Genomic DNA, 23,194 nt, shown 5'->3' with positions numbered 1-23,194 from the left:
CCGTTCCAAGTTTGTGCAATGTCTCTCAAGTGCCATATTTCAGTTGCCTTTTTACTGGTCTCTGTTTTACACCAGAAAATCTCCTTATGTCTGGGTGATTTCCTAATGGATAAGAAAACACCTTGGGAATTAATTTACTGTATCTTGCATTTAAGCATAGGATGGCTTGGTTGGTAGGCAGCCTTTTCCTGATGTTGTCTTTCCAAATCCATGTTTATAGTGACCAAAACTCATGGAAGATTCATTTTCTGGGGAATGCTTTCCTTTCTCTTTTTTTTTTTCCAGTAAAAAAGGGGAGGATTTTCCCTTTGTGTTTTGGTGCAGGGAGGAGGATGGTTGCTGCTGTTCTGTGATTCACTGCTGGAGGCCAGGATTGCAGTCTGGGTCTTGGATGTCCCAAGGAGCTTTGCCCAGGCTTGCAGGCTCTTTGAGCAGTGCAGATAACGTGGCTGCTGGTAAATACAGAGCCAGATATTGGAAGCACCTCTGTGGTTTTGGGGGCTCTTGGCATCTCCACTTGCCCATCCATGAAGGAACACGCTTTTTTTTTTGGACACACAAACATGAGTTGGTTTTTCACAGCCCCTGGCAATTGTTCACTTGCAAGCACGTGGTGGAGATTTAGGATGTAACTACGGCAGTGGGGAGGAATGTGTGAAAAGAGCTTGGAGATGTCAGAGCACCTGCTTGTGAGGAGAGGGCCACGTTAGCAGAGCTGTTGGCTAGCAGTAAACAGTCCTGGCACCCTTGTTTCAGGACTTGGCAGCAGCAGGAATTGAACCGAATCCAGCTTTACTCTCTACTGCCTGTTCAGTAAGTTGAGGACAAGGCAGATGATTAAGGAAATGTGGGGAAACTGCTACAGAAGCTTTTGGAAAGATAAGAGACTTTGGTCTCCATGTCTGACAGTCTGGCACTTCTCACTAGCATTGAATTCACATGCAAATCAAAGGCAACATCTACTCCCACAGGAAGCTTTATTAATGTACAGGCCTGCTTGCGAATCTCCGTGCTGATGAAGGTTGTGGGACTGAATTCACTCAAATTAATTTCCCTGTCTCTCCTCGCCTGAGCACTGTGCACCACCAGCAGCCTCAGCAGGGCTCCCACGCCAGCATCCAGGGATGAGCTCCTGCAGGAGTGGCACTGCCTGGAACCAGGGAGGGGGGCACAAGTGTGCCTTGGGTTGTGCAGGTGTCCACCCTGCTTGAACTGACATCAGCAGAGTCGTTCCAAGAGGGCAAATCCAAACGGGCTTGAAGTATTTTGTGTGTGAGAGGAAAGAGGGTCAGTGTATCCTGAGCCATCCATCTTTCTTGTACATGTCCTGTCATGTGTGAGGAGTAGGAGTAGGGGTGAGGCTTGGAAGTGGTAAGGACAGGACTTGGTCTGAGGTAGGAGGGAGAAGTAGAAAGGCAGAGGGATGTGGGATCCCTGGGTTCACTGTACCACCAAGGACATGGTAGCTCCTTGATGCAGATGCTCAGTAAGAACCATATCTGAGCTATAAACAACCTTCCACATCTTAAACCCCAGCTCATCTGATGCTCAGCTTTTATTGTTGTCAGTTATTTGTAAGTGAAAAATTGAAATAATAAGAGGAGAAATGGGAAATGCTGTTTCAAGCTGCAATCTCTGGAATGTCAGCATGTTGCCATCTCGCTTGCATCAACCTTGTTTTTCCCTTTGATGTTCCTGTCCATCCTGGCTGCTTGTATCCCTGATACTCCCTCTAGCCCACTTTTAATCTTTCTAATTCTTTCCTTCCTGCCCTGCTCCACCCTGTGCTAGTCCTTCTCTCTTGCCATCTCTGGTCCCACCAGGTTTGTGCCAGCATAGATGACAACTGGACATGGAATGGGGTGTGTAGATGTCACCTTGAATGGAGACCCTCAGTGATGGGTGTGACGGATGTGGGTGCTGTGTAGCTGGACTGGAGCAAGGACAGAGCTCTGGCTTTACTCCAGCAGAGCTCTGCCAGTGCCAGCCTGTCCCCTGGTGTGGGGTCAGTCATGGTAAGGTTTATGGTGGCAGTGGCCACCCTGCCAAGCTGCATGGAGCTTTGTGGCCAGCTCGAGTAGAGAGCAGGCATTTCTTGCATGGCTACTTGTTCTGGGAATCTTCAAAAATTTCTGGCAGCCAGTTTAATTGTGCAACCTCTCAGCTGCCAGAACGGATAGAATATGATCATATCACATGAAATGCATGCAGGGTCTGCTATAGCAACTGTATTTCAAAGAGACAACACATATGGTGACTGGTTCTTTTTGGAATAATATCTATAAGTTGATGATGTTTTATTCAAAAAGGCTGTAGCTTGAAAGGTTAGGGATGTTCTGATTGTTTAGTGTATGATTAAAGAAAGGCTTCTGTGTTTTTTTTGGCCTATTGAATCTAATTACTGGGAACTAAAATGATCATTTGATTGCACATTTACCTGGAATTATTCTTCTGCAGAGCCAGTCTTAATAATATATAATAATATGTTGCGCTTGTACTGTATAGAGCTTCTTGTCTGAGCAACTCAGAGTGCTTTACAAGTATTCATTAATTAAATAAGCCATACAACACCCCTGTTAAATAAGTGAGTATTTGTTGCCCATCCCCTTAAGACTTGAGGCTTTATTTCTGCCGCCTCTGCCCACCCTTGAAGATGCTTTAAGTGCTAAATAAGCTAATTCAATAAAAATAAGGTATTTTTTAACCATCCTTAGCGCTTTCTGCATAAAGGTTTCCTTTGTTGCATTGAATTCTTTGGTAGGCTGTAGGGTTTCCTGGCTCTTGATGGTGACTGTGTGTCTGAGCCCAGATTCATGCCCAGCTGCTCCCTGCACCCATTGTAGGGACATGGACCAATTCAGAGATGTTATGGGTGCACTAAGCTTCAACCAGCTTAAAATGCAAAATCTAATTTTACCTGCACCGTGCCAAGCTCTACTGGAAATCGTATCCACCCTTAGAGAGTTTTTCTGATCCAGTGGAGACTTGTTATTAAATTGGAAAGGAGGGCTTGTTGCCAAAGCATTATGAGATCTCTCCTGCCCACTTGCCCTGATCAGCAGTGGTGGTTCTTCAGTCCACTGAGCTGACCAATGTTTCTCCAAAAGTAAAAGAATGGATCTAGACCATAAAGTGTAACAAGGTTTTAATGGGGTGGGGGTTGGATTCAAGTTTGCAGACCTTGATATCAAACCTTTCCCAGCAGTTCTGCACTGAGATTAAACACTCTGCAACTTGAAGGAGCGAGTGAAACCTGAAGCATATCTGACTTCTTAATTAAATAGGTATTAATTAAATCACTCAGAGAACATACACAGTAGGAGTAGGGAAGGCTTTTTCCCTCCTTCCATGTAGGCATCTTGCAAAGGGACTATTTTTCTTGTTTTACATTAATGAAGTCTTCAGCCTTCCCACTTTTCCACCTACACATGTACTGAACGTCTCCAAGGAGACCGAGGAGACCCGGGTCCGGTGCTGGTGGATCCTCGGGGAGCAGCAGCCTGGGGTCTCTCCAGCAGAGCCTCAGCTGTGCCACAGCCTGTCCTGCAGGGATCCTCATTGCTGTCCCCTGCCTGGGGAGCCAGGAGGGAGCCAGGGCAGGGACATGCACCTCGTCTTTTCTCTCTTTTATCTTCTCTTGCTTTCTTTTCCCACCTGATGGAGAAAGGCTCCAGTGTTGAGGGACTCTTCTCCTTTGCTCAGCATGGCATTCTGCAGTAATTCCCTCACATCCTGCCTGCTCATGCTTTCAGGGTCATGTCCCTTGCCCCCTCCAGTGTCACGCTGTCCCTTTGCTGCTGTGCCCCCTCCCAGTGAGTCTCCACAGCTGGTCCATCATGAGCTGACAATGATTTTCATAGGATCGTAGAATATCCTGAGCTGGAAAAGGATTATCAAAGTCCAAGTTCTGGATTTTGGTGAGGTGAAATGCTGTCCCTTCATTTCTTTGCATTCTTTCCAGTTCCTTGCAGCTTTCTCAGCCTTCAGCATGGTTCTGCCTGCTGCTGCTTCCCCTCTTTCTCTCACCATGGCCTTCCAGAAGCTTCCCTGATGTTCTCTGGTGCTCAGGGGAGCAGACAGTGATATATGACTGCCCTCTTCTGTAAACCCAAACTGATCTGCTGGAGAGGAGGCAGCTGAAAGCTGAAAGCACAGGAACCTGCCCATTAGTTAGGAGGACTGTGCGCTGCTCCAGGGAGAACAAAAACATCTCTATGGAGCACACCAGCAGGATTTCTGCAGTTACTTGAGGCTCCCACCCAGGAGGCAAACATCAGCTGCTACTGGTTTTCTGCTTAGTCAAAATGGGAAATCAGTGATGGGATATCACCCCCTTGCATGCAAGGTGTTATTTTTATCGAAGCCACAGCTTTCCTCAGTGGAGGTGCATCAGGAGTGCCCCATGACCAGGGATTGCCTTCCCCCTTTCTGTTTGTGTAGCTCTCCGTGCTCTCTTGGCTGTGAACTCAATTCTCCAACCTCTTTCTCCTTACAGGCTCTCCAGGTGGCACGACAGCTTCTCCTGCAACAGCAGCAGCAGCAGCAACAGCAGCAGCAGCAGCAGCAGCAACAAGTTAGTGGATTAAAGTCTCCGAAGAGGAATGACAAACAGCCAGCCCTTCAGGTAAGGGGAGCCTGTGAGCCTCCATGGGGGTCTGGGGCTTATAAAAGCTGAATAAATATGTCTTCCATGCAAACACTGGGATGGAGCCTTCAGCAGCTTCCTCCCTGTGTCCACAGAGTGCCTGTGGCTGGTGTAAGTGGCAGCAGGATTGATGCTGGGTGCTCTTGAAAGTCCCACCTACGGCGTATTTACAAATCGTGAGCGTGTACTTTTATTAGCGTCTGGTAGGGCTGGATCATGACAAAATGGAATAGCTTTTGTTACTGTGTCAGTGTGCATAGGAGATTTGCATTAACATTTCTGTTTGATTGCTGTTCCATTTGTAGTCTGTGTTCACTCAAACCGTTGATTTGCTGTGTCAAGGATATTGGGAAATACTAGGATATCATATCATCGGTGTGTTTTTTTCCCCTTTTATTGTCTGCTGATTTATGGACATCTTCAGAAATAAGATCTAAATATTAGAGGGCTTTGTGCTGTTATGAATTCAGAGAGCTAAAACCAATACAGCATTCCCAAACAGAAGATGTATGCACACATATGGGGCTTTGGAGTACATTCTGCTAGTCTTGTGGGATAAATCAGGGGGAGTTAAAGACAAGAAAGACCTATTAGGTCATGTATCACAGTTTCTTTTTTTCTTTTTTTTTTTTTTTTTTTTTTTTTTTTTTTTTTTTTTTTGTTGCTATTCTAGTATTAGAAATCCCAAGTGATGGTGGGACTGCTATTATTTTCCTTCAGATAGTTTTCCATAACAAAGCACACGCTCAGGAACTTTCCACTTTAATTCCATCCTCTTGCTCCAAGTAATACTGCTTGTATAAATACTGAGTCAGTCCCTTGCCTTGCCTCGTGTTCACACTCCTCAAACATCTGAGATACTAACATGTACTTGCCAGTTTTGGCAAATCATATGTATCTAGTTCTTTATGTATTTCGTAAACTGGGACTTCCAGACCCTTGACCACTTTGCTGGTGTGCAGCTGGTTATTGCATTTATTACTGCTCTCTGCAATTGCAGCATGCCAGTGGATTTTTGATAATAAGGTCCTGAATGCAGCAGTTCAGCTGCAGTTGCACCAAGCCCTGTAGCTGGGACATTTATCGTATCTCGCTCTTCTATATCTGATGCTTCAGCCTCTGTAGCCCCAAATTCTTTCCGGATTTTTTTTTTCCTCCTCTTGTTGTCATAGCACATTGTCAAACTCATGTCTGTTTTGCTCTTTCTACTTTTTTTTTTTTTTTTTTTTTAAGTTTGATATACTATCACCATGAGCTCCCTGACAGCATTGCTGCTTCTTTTGCCTTTTATATGTGCTTCAGATTATTTTCCTACAAAAATATGGATGCTAGGCTCTTTAAATATGTAGTAGAATATGGAAGGTAAAGCCAACATTGCTTTTTGGGCCTTGACAGTAAAGTGAGAGGGCCCAATTCTGTGATTCTTACCCAAATAAAGCTGATGGGAACTTCAAGGGGAGTTTTGCCTGAGTGAGGAATAGCTGTTAACTGCAGCCCTTGGCCCAGCATGGACAATGTCGAGCTTTGGTGTAGTGATTTCATCTTCAAAGCATTTTGCAAATACTAATCTCCAAAACATCCCCAGAAGGAAAGTCTGATAAGTAAGTAGCATTATCCCAGTTCTGGACTGGGAAACTGAGGGATGCGAGTTAAGCAACTCACTCTGGATCACAGAGGGAATTGGGTTTAGAGGTAGGATTAAGATTCATGAGTTCCTGGCTCCCACCCCTGTGCTCCAGCTGCTGGACAACACCTCATGCTTTACAGCCGGGCTATTATTCTTTTGGAAAGTATGAAGCATTTTGTCATTGGGCAAATATACGTTTTATTGGCAGCGCCGAGAGCCATAATCCAAAGCGTTACATTAATGCTTTCAAAAATATTTTATTTGGTAAATCCATAGCTGATCCATATGCCTTTTAATAGACTCTTCCACTGGGGACATTTTTAATGAGAGATTGTGCTGGCTAGGTCCAGTGTCAGGTACTAAAAGAAGTGCTTTGTTGTGCAGATGTCTTAAGAATAGCTCCAGAGGATGAAATATGACTGTGTTGACCTTTCAGCTGTGAGCTTATTTGTCAGGATTCAAATAAGTTGAAAGGATCAAACCAAACAGTTTCCGTAGTCAGACTGGGAATTGTGTTGCAGAGGTCAACAGTGAAGGCCACATCGTGGATTCCATAACATAGCCAATTGTTGGTACGTATTAAAGTACTGGAGCAGCTCCTGCAGTCAGAGACACAATTAAAATTCTAATTTATTAATGTATACAGAGAGCTGGCCCAGCCTGTCACTCACTGATTCAAATGACTGCCCAGTCTTTTTTTTTTTTTTCCCCTTCTCACTCCTGGTGCTTTCGCAGTCTGAAACAGACTGGAAGTCCTCTTGGATGCAACACCCCCAAGTGCATCCCTGTAATGAAAAACTGTTGCTGAAAGGAAATGGTGCTGCTGGGGGGAGAATTTTTGAGTAAAACTGCACCCACACAAGCACTCACACCCCCTGAAGTCAGATGGGGCCATGCTGATGAGGTGATACCTATTGCTGACAGTACAGAGAAAAAAATGTCAAGGGTGGGGGGAATGTGCCTGTTTTTCATGAGTTTGTTTAAGTAATGAACAAGTTATCTGTGGAGTTCACTTACAAAGATAGCTGTCTCATTCAATAGCCACAGCAGTTAGCAGTCACCTGGGTTTTTTCTGTGACAAACAGGCTTCATGTATAACAAGAACACCACAGGCTCTGCTCATCCCTGCTGTGCTTGGCGAGGGCACTGGTGAGCAGCGCCCAGCACGAGTGCAGGGGAGCTTTGCATGGAGCAGGGAGGGATGCTGTCTGCCTGGGCTGCTGCTTCTCCCACTAAAATATTCCTTAGCCCTGCCTGCCCCAGGAGGGGAGGCCAGTGCTGGGGCTGGAAATGCATCCTCTAAACCCCCCCACCACAAACAGATGCAGAAGATTAATACTGTGTGGCTAATCTGTTATCACCTAATGGATAATTTCCTCTATTCCTTCTTTATTCCCTGATTAAATAGCCAAGATACTTAAATATACCCCAGCATCCTGTGGCCACACTGGCACATGGTGTCTTCAGTAATGTTCAAATGACAGTGGGCTCCTGCAATCCTATGGGGGTGTCTCTTGATCTTGGCAACTCTACCTGAAGATCTGCTTTTAGCAAATCATGAGATACTGCGTGTGTAAGAACTTGGACGCAGGACTGGAGATGTGCTCTGCTGATAGCTGAAAAACCCCAAATCTCCAAATACATGATGACTCACATTTCGAGCCTATCACACACTGCCGTGGTTTAGTTTTGGCAGTGACCTCCGGTTTCACAGCCTGATGACACAAACAAAAGAAAATTGAAAGTTAAGAAATGGATTTAATAACCGGCCGTTGGGGAAAGAATATAAAAAATATCAGTCGCACAAAAATTACTGGAAGTGAAAAAAAGACTAAAGGCTGTTTGATAATATATTTGCCATAGACATTGGATTTCCTTGAGTCTGTGAAACAAATAATTTAAGAGACCAGGTATGCTTAGGATTTTGAAAATGTGCACATTTTTCCTGGCCAAGATAAATATATCTGTATTAATAGATGTATTGATTAAAATTTGCTGCTTTAATTGCCGATGCTCTTACCGATTATTCATTTTGGTTCTTCAAGCATTTTAGTTGCTGGCAAGAGCACACAGATTGGAAACAAATCAAGAGACACATTTTTCTCCCAAGAAAGTAAAAGTGCATGTGTGTTTTGGCAATACTAAAAATACAATTTTTTTTTAAAGACGTAAATGTTGTGTGTTGCATTGAGCTGGAAGTTGGATACTGGACTGAAAACAAATTTAGGATGTCCAAATCAGTATCTCGTATTTGAAGTCCATCACTTGACTTTTTTTTTTTATGTGATTAAATGAGATTTCTTGTGTGATCATTAACCTGCATGTGTTTGGAGAGAAGAAATAATGTAATTACTGGGAATGGAAACTTTTGTTTTTGCTTTGCAAAACAAAAAAATAAATCTTTCCTTTAAGTCACGGCCAAGAAAAGAATTTGGGTTTGGTTTAAATTCTCAGGGTGAGACTGGGGGAGGCTGAGAGGACAGAGCTGTCCTCGCCTTTGCATACCGCTGCTTTTTAAAGCAGCCTTTTGGCTGGGCTTTTGTAGAATTTAATTTGCATGCTATATTATCTTAATATATCTTTCCAGTATCTTGAGAAATAGAAGAGGGTGAGAGGAAAAAAAACCCTCTAGCTTGATGTTGGGGGGCAATTATTATTGTTTTTTTATGAAATTAGAAATCGTTAGTTTGACAGTGTAATAAACACTGAGAGGTGAAGGGCAGGGTATGCTCCGTTTCACTTGGAACACACAAGTCTCAGTTATGCTGTCTCAGGTTTTACACCCTGGGAACCTCTTTTACATAGTGGTAAATTTAACAACTGGTAGAGAAATTGTCTCAGCAGATAATTTGGCAGAAGAAGTAAATTTGCAAACGTATTTATTCTATTTGTATGAGTATCTCTCTGTTTCACTCTTCAGTAGAGGAATTGATGAGAATTTTGCCTCAGTTTGGCACCAGCTCAGCTTGGGTCAAGATTTTACTTCTGCAGGGTTTGAAGTTTGCCTGTGAAAATTTCACTTGAATCTTTCATTATCTGTTTCTGACTTTGGAAATTAAGCAAAGTTGAGTTTTATTGCTTTCTACCAAAGAACCCCTTAGTTCTGTTTTTTGGTTGGTTTTTTTTTCACCCCTAAGCCCAATTATAAGTGTTAGTAAGTTCTTGGAATGTGTCTGTGAAATGCAGACATCATCCACCCCACAAACAGAACAAAATCAGTCAGATCCTCAAAATTACATGATCAGCTTGAAAATTTTGATACTAAGGAGTTTTTTTTTCATGACACCTATGGGCCTTTTTTGCTGCCTTTTTATATTTCAAGCATTTACCATTTGGTTTTTCCAGCTTTCTAGACTGAGCAGAAAGGTGACAAATATGTTTATTCTTAAAAGAAGCCTGTGATTATCCTGTAATATCATGATTCAAAAAAGTGAAGCTTCTAGGAAAATACCAGTATATTGGGAGAGCTGAGAGTGTGAGGTGCTGTCAGCAGACATGATTATTCTCATTTTATAGCCATGTAAACCCTGACAGAGAGATATTAAGTGACTTGCCCAAGGCTGGAGGGCTGCAAGCCCTCAATGGTGTTGAGCTGTGCAGCTCTGCTGGGTTATTTGGGAGTTTTGGCTTCTGAGTGTTGGAAAGAAGTCGGTCCTGGTGGGCAAAGTAGAAGCCAGGATCCCTCATTCTCAGCCCTCTATCTTGTTAGAGCTCCCTGAGTATCATTTTCTTGCAGGTTTTCTGCTTTGACATTAAGCATTTACAGAACAGGTTTGTAAAAACTGTGATTTCTGCCCAGGTTGGGAGTGGGGATTTGGGGCTGGCAGTGCCAGATCTTGAACGTGCCTTACCCACCTCGGGGAAGGAGAAAACAAATGAAACCTTCCTGACTGGTCAGAAATGTGTAAATTGCTGACAAAATGACACATGTAATTAAGAGTGCTCCTGCCATTTTACCTTGTGGTTTACACCTACAGTGTTGAAAAAAGAGAGTGACTCCCACCTCGCTAATTACCATTATCACTGAAATGGTAGGGTTTGAGTCATTAGTTCCATGTGCATTTAATTAGAGGAAGGCTGAAATTGGATTTAACTTATTACTTTTTCATGGATCACTTTCTTGTCATCACTTCAAATTGGATTGCAGCCCCAGGTAACTAATTATGAGCGCCACAGGATCAAGAGTGAAAAAAAGGTAATTAGGAATAACACTGTTGGACCCTTGCTGGTAGTCCACTTGTGCTTGGGAAGAAATGAGAGCGGTATTTTGTAGTATTACAGATTAGGGAGTTAAAGGTATGTGCTGCTGCCAGGAATGATGGGAGCCTGCCCCCTCCTATAGCGGTTTATATGATGTACAGCTGGGTTGGAGATGTTATAGCGACATGGTTCCACAATCAGCTCCTTAATACCGAGATTAAACTTGTAAAAGCAGCAGCTCAGTTGTAGGTGTGAGGCGTCTCAGCAGCCGGGGAGCCAGGGGCCCGAGCGCGCGACCGCGCAGGTACAGCGAGCCGCAATTGATAACTAATTAATGAACACATTAACGACCCGAAAAGATCCTTCACATCCGGCAGGGAGATATATCAATCAGGAGGACAGCAGCCAGCCTGGTGATGTGGGGATGTCAGGGATTGAGCCTGCTCTGCTGCCGTGATAAAAATCGTGAAATCGGCATCTCGCTTCTCTTTTGTTTGCTGGAGAGGTTTCTTTTTGTTTTGCTTTTCGTGGGCAAGGCTGGCTTGGTTGGATTGTCCCTCTTTCTTCTTTTTTTATTTTTTGATCTTGGAGATACGATTGCCAAGTTCTGCTTTCTTCAGAAAATACTCTAAAACAAATTGTTTTATTTCCATGTGCAGAACAGAGTTCAGAACTGCAAGTAATCAATTTTATTGACACAGGCTGGAAAAAAATGTTGATGAGAGTTCAAGGATGTGAAAGGATTGAAATTTCAAAGTACCCAACACCGAGTGTAGGAAAATTTCAGAAGTAGTTTCATTAAGCAAAGAAATCTATTGTGTGAGGATCTGTAAGAGGAAAATTTGCTCTTGGACCTAATGATATTTCAAGGAGGTTACAGCAGCTGATTTTTGCCTTTAGAAGAGGAAAAGTTTCCTAATTTCTCCTACTAGTGAATCACAGTTCAAAGGCTAGCACAATTTCCTTAAGTTGTTTAAAATGGCTTTTAATGCTCTGTTAATGTAGGCAAATATTTGTGACTCAGTGTTGGGTAAGTGCCGCTTGCTCATTATTTCCTGATGCAAAGCAAAGGGTAGGAAATTCTGTGAACACCGTGCAGAGATGCTAAAGAGACTTAAGAGTAACAAAATTCAGTTACGGAAATTAAGTCTTTCTCATTTACTTGACGTTACAAAATAAATCTTGAGATTAAAAGGTATTACCTTTAATACAGAAAAAGAGAATCTCCTTTAATACATTTCAAATTGATTTACAATTTTTATACATAATATTCATCTGCGGTTGAAAAGGGGGCAACCTAAGGTCGAGTGATGTAGTGTTTCCATTTTTCCATATGAGTCTTACTGTGTGTGATAAAAGCAAACTCCTTTATTTTGTCAGTCTGCAGGAATTTCTGATGAAGTGCAGGGGTCACTTTTCTGTCAATTTGAGTAGGCAGCATTTTTGAACTACTGTTTTTTTCCCCCCTCCTACAAAGTGTGGCCCCGATCTGACACACACACACACACACACACACACACACACACACTTAGAGTGCTGCAATCTGCAACTTATTAGTGCGCAGTGCTGGAGCCTGTCCAGTGGTTAGAAAATTTCCTGAAGCCTGGAATAACAGCAGTGGGTGCAAGTGCCATCGAACAGAAGTGACAATGAGGGGCAGTCCGGCCCGCCTGGCGCGATGCCCGGGCTGGAAAACCAGCTGAGATAGTCAAACGCAGGAAGATTGACGCGGTGCATCTGGGAAACGCTCAAAAAGTTGGGTTCTTGAAAAAATTACCTTCTGTGATCGTAAGACATCATCTGTTTTCCTACAGAGATTGTTTATAACAGGGTTTTCAAGCACTTGTCAAATAACCAGGAGTGAAGGAAACAGGCTAAAAATCTCTTACCGTTCAGATGAGTCCTGGTGTAGTTGGAAAAAAACAAACTCCCGTCACAGAGATCCGCAGCTTCCCAAGGCAGGGGGAGCCTGGGAGAAGGAGAAAAGGAAACTCTTGGTCAAAAACAGCCCAGTGAGCACGGGCTGTGGGTTGGGGAAGGTGGCACTGCTGTGCTGATGGGTTCAGTGCTGGCACGGCGAGGTGAAGTCATACCTAGAAACTGTTTTGTGTGGTGCTTAGCTTTTGTTACTGAGCTGTGATATCATGGGCAAAATATTATAAACATAGCATGGCTATAGCTTGCTTGTGTAACAAAAGATCAGGAACTTTTATTAAGTTTGTTTTCCTTGTCATATTGTAAAAATTTATTATGTGTACTGTGTATATTAGAAACAGATTTGGGTAATTCTGTCTAAATGAAGTCATCCCAGCTATTTCCAGACTGTCTGTTTTTGGTTGTGAATAATTTTCATACATCAAATGGTTGTCATATTTAGTAGCTCTCTACATTTTAAATAGGACATATCCCATTTTGAACTTCCCCGGACTTGAGATGCCTCTGGGTTTTGAAGGTTATTCTGTTGCAGGAATATTTTAAAGAGTGGCAGGGCAGGGAGTGCTGGAGGAGTCGCTGGCGTTCTTGCAGCAAAATAACAGGTTTGTCACAACTGCAGTAGTACTTGTGGCTTTCGGCAGCACGCGCTGGGAAGAGCCTGCCAGATACCTATTTCAGCTTGTCCCTTTGTGTTCACACTTTGCAACAAATATGTTAAAAAACACTAAAGGAAAAGTACTGTGTATCAAAAATCTCCGATAAAAGAATTCTCTCAAAGAGTACGTGCTTCTGCTTTTCTTTTTTTTTTTTTTTTTTTTAACAGAAGTGTGAAAGAAGTTAATGTTTAAATGTTTAATGTTTTAATTTAAATCGTAGACTCATCTACATAGCAGCTAAGTTGCTGTGACTTTTTTTTTTATTTATTTTTTTTAATCCTCAAGGCAAAGTTTCTTTAGTTAGGATGGGGAAGTGCTGGTGTTCTTCACTCACTGACCGAGAGGAGTTTGCACTGGAGGAGTCTGCAGATGAGCACAGAGCAGAATTCTGCCCTAAAACAATCAACTTTGCCAGAAATACTTGATTTACAGCAATTTTTTTTTTTTTAAACAAAGAGGGAAAAAGGCAGGAGAGAAAGAGAGAAGGCATTTTGATCTGGCTTGTTGGAGTGGAGGAGAGCAGCTGTTTGCCTCATGTGTTTAAATCTCGAGAGCTAATATTGAAGTTTCAGGGCAACAAGTGCAACATAACAGAATAAGTAGAAACTAAACCCAGGGAAACAATTGGAAATAATGCTTGGAGGTGGCTTTGGAGCTTGACAGTTTTACAGCTGTGTCGTCAGGTTGGCAAATTATTTTGTAGTGTCTGCAAAGAAAATGCTGTTGTGTTGCTGAAATGTTTTTATTTGCCTGATATGTGTAATCTGCCTTTCATAAATTACTAATCTATTTAAGGTGTAACGTTAATGGCGCATAATCTCAAGTCACTGAAAGCCTGGAAAATTAAAGTAGACTGAAGGCACAAGAAAGAAATGTACTTTGTGTCAGGCTGAAGTTCGATGAAGCATGGAGAAGATGGAATAGATTATTAAATAAACTTTAAGAGGAGATGGAAAAAGCACTGAAATATCTCATTTTGAAAGGAATTAGTTTACTTGATTATATGCAACTGTATCACACTCAGGAAAGTATAAGACAAATGAAAGCAAAACAAAATTTAATTGAGCTATTATTTTGCAGACTTTGGCTCCGTTTCAGACAGCCTAATCAAATTGCTCTTTTCTCAAATAACTAATGTTAAATGCAGTCTACCAACAGATGTTTAAACAGAGACTAATTGGAAAATCTACATCCTGGGTTTAGCATGTCTAGCTGAAAAAGTTTTGAAATTGCTTTGGAGTGGGGTAGGAAGATGACAGGAGGAGCTCAGGTAGTGATGGGTGCTGGAGAGGGGAGCCAGGAATCAGAGATACCTGCACTGGAGCTGGTGAGGTCACCAATGTCACCAAGGTTACTGGTGCTGTAGTTTGGCAGCATTGGCCCCTCAGAAAGTTTTTTCCATGGTGTCATTTTGTGAGAGCCATGTTGCAGCTGCTCATGCCATGTGCCAGCCTGCATGGAGCACGTAATGCAGTGGAGCACACGGACTGAGGGTGTTAAAAGCAGTACAAATTATCAGAGCTCAGTTCTGTCAGTCTGACATTTTTTAAGCATTTACAGATTTAAGTTATTAACCTATGGTTTATCTCAGTGCTGGGCCTTTTATAACACATCAGTGCACCCATGTGGACCTCTTGGGTGGGTTGCAGCACTGAGTTAAACAGCTTGGGCCAGGTTTATCTTGGGTTTAAGTGACAGCCATGCAGGGAATATGCTGGAGCTGAGGGATCCCACTGAGATGGATACAACTTCCTACCTCTGATTTCTCTTTCCAATCAGTTTTACACCAAAGTCACTGTTGTAGCAGGAGTCCCTGGAAGTGTCCAAGGCCAGGTTAGATGGGGTTTGGAGCAACCTGATGTAATGGAAGGGGGCTTGTAACTGGATGGGCCAGAAGTTCCCTTGCAACCCAAACCATGCTGTGATTCTCTGGTGATTATTTTTTGGTTTTGTGCATTTTGTTGCTGATCAAAACTCTGAGCAAAAGAGTTACTTGTTGTTTGCCTCCTGGACTTTTGAAACATTTCCCATTTTTCATTAGGGGAAAAAAACCCCACCAAACCCCAAAATGAATGTAATTCCTTTAGTTGACACTTAATCTGAAGCAAATCTGGTGGGAGATGCTGAGCACCAACCTAACCCAGCAGTTCATAGCTACAGTGCAAATTTAATCATCTTAATCCTGTTGATTTTGCTTACAAGAACAGATGCATGAAGGTGGTTGATGGTTGGTCACTGTTGTCAGTGAAACATGTTAAGCTGATGAACCTTCCCTGTCCATGCCAACATGAGCTCTTTTTGGGTCAAGGTGTGTCACCCTAAGCTGGTTTGTAACCCAGACCTTCATTTCATGTGGTCCTCAGGGGATGGTTCCTGTGAGATAAGAATGAAATGCAACATGCTGAATGATCCATGAAGTGTATTAGAGAGGCCCTTCTGGCTCTCACAAAGGTTTGTCCACTGTGGTCTAAGGGCAGTGGTTCCTCAAGTTAATACTGATGTTATCTGGGCTTAACAGGCAGTATATAATGGGGAGTAGCCAATCTGTAAGAAAAATAATAATGTACATATGTAAATTCCCAATTTTACCACTTAGAACTCTAGAAAAGGCAGATTATATTTTATGGCTTGTAAACATCAGGACAGATATTTCGGGAGAACTGCAGACAGCTGTAATTTTGTGAATGTGCACAAATTACTTGGAAAACAAATATTCCTCTGCCTACACAGCTGTATTCACAACCATGGACCAGAATGCCTTTTGCATGATGCTCACGCCTGTTCTGTGGAATATAATATGCTCAAATGAAGAAAATGTGATTTAAAAGTGAAGTCAGAATTAATACTTGCTGTGAAAACCTGTATTACTAGCTGAGGTGTTGGCATGGGAGTGGATAAACCACTTGAGGAAAAATTTGTTCTCTGATCAAGAGCTGAATGCTCAGACTTCTGTAAGAGAGATGAACGTGCCAGTGTCTTGCAGAGATGGCTTGTGCTGGCTGTGCTACCCTGCAGAGCAAACACCAAGCTGGATTTGATGGTTTGAGAATCTGCAGGACTGCATCAGGTCACCCATGGGGACAAGGGGGTGGGAAGGAGATGGGGACTCCCCTGGCTTCACAGGAGAGTGAATTGCCCAGCCCTCTCCTTCCCAGTTACCTGCACCCAGGTAGATTTACAGAACACAACTGAGTTTATTTGTACACTGGCAGTTCCTCCGGTTTGTCCTTTTCCTGTGTGATAAGGAGTTCCTACAGGAAGGTATGAATAACAGGAGAAAAGGCAAAGAAAATCCCCAGAAGTAAAAACAAAGCCAAGCAAGAAGGAGTAAAGCAGGAGCTGGCAAGAGCCAAAGGCCTGGCATTGATTTTACTTTCAGCTTTGGTGTTTATTCAAAGGCAGTGGATACAGGTTAACTTCCTTGGCTCAATATTTATTGCTGTGTTACTTGCCTTAAACTGGAACAATGAGCGCTTTGTTGATTGGGTTCAGAGATTGTCCCGTTTTATTCTGTCTCCTGCATTCCCCCTCTCTATCTGCAGGTTTTAAGCAGTTTATTTTAATTTCAGATTTCTCACCCTCCGCGGTGAATTGCTGCTGTGCCACCGGCAGCAGCACTTGAGGGACTATTGTTCTTCTTTTCAAAGTGGAGGGAGCACACAGCAGAGCCATTAGCTCCTGTGAAGCCTGACCTTCCTTGATGATATCGCACTTTGCAGATTCGGAGCAGGATAAACATTTTAAAAGAGAGGGGAAATATCAGACAGGTTATTTTTCATCAGAAAAGGTTGTAGAAATTTCCTGTGCAAGAGTTAAAAAAGTAGAAGGAAAAAAAAAAAGCCATAATGGCACTAGTTACCTTTCAGTTTGACAGCCATCAAAGATGTGTCCAGATCAATTAATAGGAGAGGGAATATCTCCTCGTTGCTAACCACACTGACCCTTGAGCAGACAGTGGAGCAGAAAATCAGTGAAGTCACAGTGCAGTGAATGATGACTGTACAGATTTTCTCCTAATTTAGCAATGGCAAGGATTTCAGTGCTGTTAGGAATGGGCCCATCCTGGACAGTTTCTCAGGCTTCAGTGTTTGGAAAGTGCCCCGAAGGTATTGGGGATTTCTCTCTGGAATAGGAGCATTAACATCATGCAGGACATAGTTCAGATATTTTTAAACCACGTTGTCAGCAACTGCCACTACAAGGGAAGGTATGGTTATGACTTGCATCACTGTTATTTTTTACTTGGAAAGTGTGCTCATTTTGAGTCCTTCACTCAGCTGTGTCTACCCAGAGGAAAAACAAACCAGTTTCTTCTGGGAGAACTCAGCAATGGTCACAAGGCCAGCTGCAAAATTGTGGTGATGGTTTGTTGCTAATTCTGCAGGAGTGAGCAGAGGGGACCACCCTGTCCTAAATAAAAAGGGAAGAAAAACAAAACAAAAATAATTTTAAAAAGCCCTTTCAGTTTGTAACTTTGATTTTGTTTTTTAAAAAAGGCAGTAAACAGCCTTCATCTGTGCCCAGAATGCTGTGGTAATTACTGGGGCAGGTTTTCCATTCCTGGTTGCTTTTGCCTCACACCTGTAGGAAGCCTGCTCTTTTGCTTCTGTACTTTGCCACGGCAGTACTTTTATTTGAAAACACGAGGAAATTCAATTTCCTATCCCTCCTCTGGAGTCAGGGCAGCGTTGGTGACAGCAGAGTCAGAAATGTGTGTGCAGAGTTTGGGACGGAGCCGCTCGCACGGGGCCGTGCTGAGCTGCAGGAGAGGGAGAGAATTGTGACTGTTCTGCTGGGGATCTGATTGACAGCCTATTGTCTGCAGGCAGTGAGTGAAGAATAGCAAATGAGTTAAGTGTAGGGGATCTGGCAGGCTCTGCTGATGGAGGGTGCTGCACCTGGCCAAGCACCCCGGGCTCCCAAACCAGCCGTGGCACCCCTCTTTCCAAGGCACCCCCAAAGGACACCCCTCTGCTGGTCCAAAATGTGTGACAGATGAGGCTGTGTCTCATTTCTGCTGCTGGGATATCTGGGGTGCCAGGAGTGGTCTCAGCCCCTGTGTTGGGGTAACCCTGTTGTGTGTCACTGAGATTCACTGTGTCACTGTGACCTATAATGTGGGGGGACAGCAGGGATGTCCCATGGAGCTTCTGGATGCCTGTGGTCCAGAAGCAAAGCAAGAAAAGGAAACATCTTCTCCCCAGCTCAATAAATTTGTCAACACGAGGTCTCTTTGGTAGTTTTACAGTATCATAATACCTGGGGCCAGTTATGTGTGTTTTAAAGTTTTCATTATCCCACTTCTTTCCCTGGAGTGATGCATGCCCTCAGGTGCAGCTGCCCATGAGAAGCCCCCAGTGAGCACTTAAATATCACAGAACTGCATGTGCTTTAGATAGAAATACCAAACACAAATACTCCATCCCCAAAATCTCCTTGTATTTTTTTTATCTCCTTGCCTGTGTGCATTTAAGAAAAAAAGAAAAATCCCAGCTTTGCATTGTTAGTGTAGGCTTCTGAGCCAGATTGTACTACAGAGCACACTGATGTGTCTTCCCCTGAGGTATGGAAAGATCTATGTGTGCTAAGCAGGTGTTTTCGTTTGTTTAATTGGAGCTGAGTTTAGCACAATATTACAGATAAATGAATTACACATGTTCAGTAATTCATAGAAAGTGAGTGTTGTTTTGCTTAGACACTTGTCTTCACATTCAGGTTTGCAGGGAGAGCATGCTGGCAAAGCGGACTGAGGTCTTTTAAAAGCAAAAAAATGTGTGTGCTCCAGCAGAGCCTGATGTCTGGTTGCTAAAACAGCAGTAACTATTTCACCTTTGTTTAAATCGTAACATTTCAAATTTAAATAGTATCCTGTTTTGACAAACTACAAAACCACAGGTCTGAAAAAGAAGCACACGAGGCCATTGTCAATAGTTGGTGGCATCTCTGGGCAGGAAGTTTTGGGGTGACACACGCTGGTCGTGACGACACCAGGGATGGAGAGAGCTGGCAACCACCCAGAGGGCTCTGGAGCTTCTCTGGTGTGCAGTGCCCAGGGCAGAGAATGCACCTGATGATGACTGGCTTTTTACCTGTGGTTTTTGTTATTGGCTCCTTTCTCCAGCTTTTTATTGGGTTTCCCAGGCTTGTTGCCACCCCCCTTGCAGAGGCACTGCAGGACATCAGTGCTCTCAGCCCCTTGTCACCACTGACAGGTCTCTCAGCAGCAGGACAAGATCCCTGCGTGCCAGGAAAGCCTCCCTGCCAGGAGGAGCACAGAGGGTGTGCTGGCCCTCAGGAAAGCCTCCCTGCCAGGAGGAGCACAGAGGATGTGCTGGCCCTGCTCTCTTAGGAGCAGAGAGCAGGAGCCAGGGGCAGCTCAGGGGTGCTGCCTTTCAAAGGATGAACAAAACCGGTCGCTTCTTCTGGGAGTAGTCCCAGCCCTTGGCCAGCTTCCAAAAGGATAATTCAACTTACCCGAATTTCCTCTGCAGATTGGATTGTAAACTCTTTTCTCTCTGCCCTGCCAGCACTGTGTATAACTGTGCTGCATTAAACAAGTGTCACGTGCAGCTCCACAGCCGTGGAGTCAAGAGGCACAGAAAGTATAAGGTTGTTTCAGAACTTGTGTGAACTCTAGAGAAGGTATTCTTTGTGCCTTTGCAGTACTTTGGAGCAAGCTTTTGGATTAAAGGTGTGGTTGGAGTGTAGGTCAGTGCTGGCAGTGTCAGCACTTGAGGCTGTTTGTGAGGAGTGATTCAGGGACGTCCTGTCCTGGACAACCTCACCTTCAGTTCTCCTGATAAGTGAAATTAAGGCTGTTTAGCTGTGTTCCTCATTCATCTAGGAATTAGTTCATGTATCACCTGTACAAATCTTCCCACCCACCAGCAATAGCTTCCCACCAGATCACTCCCCTTGGTGGGCTACAACAGAAGGGTCTTGTATGGCAGGAGCTGCACTGAGAGCAAAACCAGCAGCCCTGGGACACACAGATACCCATGTGGAACTGTTCTTAGCAAAACCTGTGTCCTAGGATGGATCCAGCAGGGCTTGGTGCATCATCCTGGCTTTCTAAAGAAAGCCAAGGGGAGGTGGTCTGGGAAGTGCTCCTGAACCCTCTGGGTTAAATGGAATCACCACAGTAAATCACAGTTGAAAGTGAATTGGAAGCATTTAGAGCTGTTACTTCTTTGAGGCTTTTCCTGCTGCACCCACTGGTATGGGATTGTTCTGCAGGAGGCTCCTGGGAATTAATGTGTATCCAAACCAGGCAGCAATCTCAGAAGGTTTGTGGCGGTGTAATCTATAAACTTTTAATTATATATAGAGCTGAGTAAATAGCTTGAAATCTCTTTAAACTCTTTGTTCATGAATGTATATTAAAATGTGCCCATCCCACATGCACACACGCACTCACACACACCCTCTTCCTTCCTTCCTTCCTCGTTTTACACCCACTTCCAGCAAGGCTGTGGCTTGTGGCATCCGTCCTTGTGCCGAGGGCTGTGGCCAGAACTCCCCACGGGGGTGGCCCAGCCAGGGGCTCAGTTGGACACTGAGCCCCCCCTCTGCTGTCCTGCTCTGTGTCCTGTGTCACAGGACAGTGCAGAAGCTGTTGGCTGTGACTGTGTTTCCCACTTGATGTGCAGCCCTTTTGGGAGGTTGATTCTGCAGCTTCAAACACTTTAATGAGATGCAAATTGTTTGTGATGCTGCCTTACTAAATGTATTGTAATTTTAAAATCATTTGCTTGTTAATTGTATTTAAATAGCTGCCACTTAGACAAGCAGAAAGTTTCCAGAAAGATAAATTGGTTGGGTTTTTTTTCTTTTTTACTATGTTTGAAAGCAGCCCCAGTGACTTTTCATGGCTGCTTTGGTACAGCACATTCCAAGTGGCAGCGTGCCCTGGCCCCACTCAACTCTTGGTCCTCACTCTTCCTCAGAAAAGAAATACTCACTCTGTCACCTTTCTGCTCTGGAAGGTGTGTGTCTCAGAAGGTGGCACAGTGGAGTGAGTGGCTGGAGATGTTCAGAGTGGAGATCACTTATTTCTCTTTCCATACAGCCAAGTTGGATCAACCTAGGTCAGATTTTGGGGTGTGTGTTTCAGATGCTGTTATTCCTGTGCACACAGGGTTTGAAAGAATCCTGAAGACTCTGAGGATGTAAGTCTTTTGGGATCTTTGAAACCCCCAGCCTGTTTTTAAGTGGATGTCTGACTGCTGGGCAGCTGAGGCAAGGTCACCCATTCTCAGCACCTTCAGGGCTCTGTCATCCACTTGTTGGATTAAATGGCAAAGTTTCCCTTGGCTTCAGCTGAGCAATATGAGGTTCCTCCTGACCTCAGTTCAGCTTGGTTTAGAGCTGATTTTGATCCCACATCGTTGCTAGCTTTGGCATGAAGCAAGCTACACTGTGTCATTTGTATTTTATTTGTGTTTGAAATACTGTCCTGGAAAACGAAAAATAATATTTCCATATCAGTTCATTCTTCTTGCGTTGGCTGGAGGATCCCACCCTGCCAAGGCTCCTGACTCTTGTTTTCCAGCTCCTCCATGTTCAGTGCTGGACCCTCATTCCAATTCTGCCTTGTTTTCCTTGTTATATCTCATATTCCCTCTTGTTTTCTGTTTGCATCTTTGTTGTGCGGCAGGATCAGTAATAATAGTTAATAATTAGCAGCTCAATAGCACTCTTCACCTTCAAAGCAATTTTAGGCATTAAATCACTCAGTTCTGCTGGCACTATTACAATATTGACTTGTTACTTCACCAGTGTCATTGAGGCAGCAAAAGCTACGTTTTTATGGAGGCCAAAATGGGGTCATTTTTTTTTAGAGCATAAAATTGGCAAAAAATAAAATTTTCTCCTAGGCTGACACTTCGTTTGCCAAATTTCAGCACAGAGCCAATTTTTAAAGCTGAGTAATAAACACCTGAAAAGTTCTGGTTTATAATGGCAGTGCTGAGAAGCCATTAACTGAATGGCTGTGCTATAACACAAGAAAACCCTTAAACTGTCGAAAAACCTGTAGAAACTGGACAGAGGCTTAGCAAATGTGAACTCTGCTGTGAGTCTGGAGCTGAGAGGTGCAAAGGCAACCTGTGGAGACTGGAGGCACAGATCATTAGGTGTGTCCCTTCTCCATCACAGGGAAAATGATCCTTTCCCAGGTGTGTGATGGAGCAAGGTGAGCATCCTGTCCCAGGTGAGCATCTCTCCAGGTCTCTCAAACCGTGGGGAGAAAGAAGGTGAAAAGGAGCAATAGGATGGAGCTTCAGGGGAGCAGAGAGAAAACCTGGGACAAGAGCAAAAGCCTGGAGTAAGGAAGGAATTGAAGGATGCAAAGTGGCAGAGGGGATTTGGGAGGAAACACTGTGGGGAGGGATGCAGGGTCAGGAGCCTGGGCAGCAGCAGGTGCTCTGTGGGGCACTGGAGGGTGGCACCAAGCCCTCTGCTTGGCTTGTTCTCTCCTGGGCCTGTAGAGTGTATTTCTGCACAGATTTTCCTGGAATTGAGGGCAGCTCTGCTTAGTTCTGTTTGTGACCTGCAGCTTGCTGGCAAATGTGGATGCAAATGCCACATCCCAGACGAGCAGTGTGTGTGCAGATGGCTGGGATCAAGGTATCAAAAGCCACTTCCCCAAGGCAGCACACAGAGCCCGTGGCCAGATCAGCCCCTCTGCCCTTCCCAGCACAAGGGGGAAGCCAAGCTGTAAGAGCAATGCAGTAAAATAGCAAATTGACCAGTAAAAGAAATCAGTAAATGAAGGGAACAGCTATTAATGTGCCAAGCCAAGATGTGTAATTATACCCTAGGACTTTTCCAAACTAATACATGTTAAAGGTGTAAACCTATTAAAGGAGAGATTTTTCTGTACAGGGAACTTACGTAGATAGAAGGATTTGCACTGTATTTTATTCTTGCATTATAAGATATAAGGAACATTTGAGCAAATCCAGTCATTCCTATTATTACAATATTATACGTTTTTCATACCATTTTATGCAGTTCTTCAAAAACTTTGGCACTAATTCTCTTTATATTGTTAGGAATTTTCTTTTAAAAACAGAATTATTTTTCTCAAATAGTTAATTAGATTTTGAACTTCAAATACAGTACTTTTTT

At 43.6% G+C, this 23,194-nt stretch overlaps 1 protein-coding gene and 1 long non-coding RNA gene across 17 annotated transcripts in view; one reads left to right on the top strand and one right to left on the bottom strand.

The window, feature by feature from the left end:
• The window catches only part of FOXP1 (forkhead box P1), a 377,034-nt gene that overhangs the window by 260,964 nt on the left and 92,876 nt on the right, over positions 1-23,194 (top strand). For all 16 annotated transcript variants that reach the window (XM_079316612.1, XM_079316617.1, XM_079316618.1 and 13 more), the window contains one exon: positions 4,496-4,624. In XM_079316612.1, coding sequence (XP_079172738.1) covers positions 4,496-4,624 — 129 coding nt within the window. The remainder of the gene's footprint in view (positions 1-4,495; positions 4,625-23,194) is intronic.
• On the bottom strand, positions 5,909-12,885 carry LOC306807511. The gene is made up of 3 exons (XR_013775739.1): positions 12,362-12,885; positions 7,927-7,987; positions 5,909-6,871 (listed from the first exon to the last, which is right to left on the bottom strand). It is a non-coding gene; the product is annotated as an uncharacterized lncRNA (long non-coding RNA).

Source organism: Erithacus rubecula, assembly GCF_903797595.1.
Source record: "Erithacus rubecula genome assembly, chromosome: 13".
Classification (NCBI taxonomy): domain Eukaryota; kingdom Metazoa; phylum Chordata; class Aves; order Passeriformes; family Muscicapidae; genus Erithacus; species Erithacus rubecula.
Note: the sequence above shows the minus strand (reverse complement) of the source record. Positions and strands in the feature narration are given on the sequence as shown.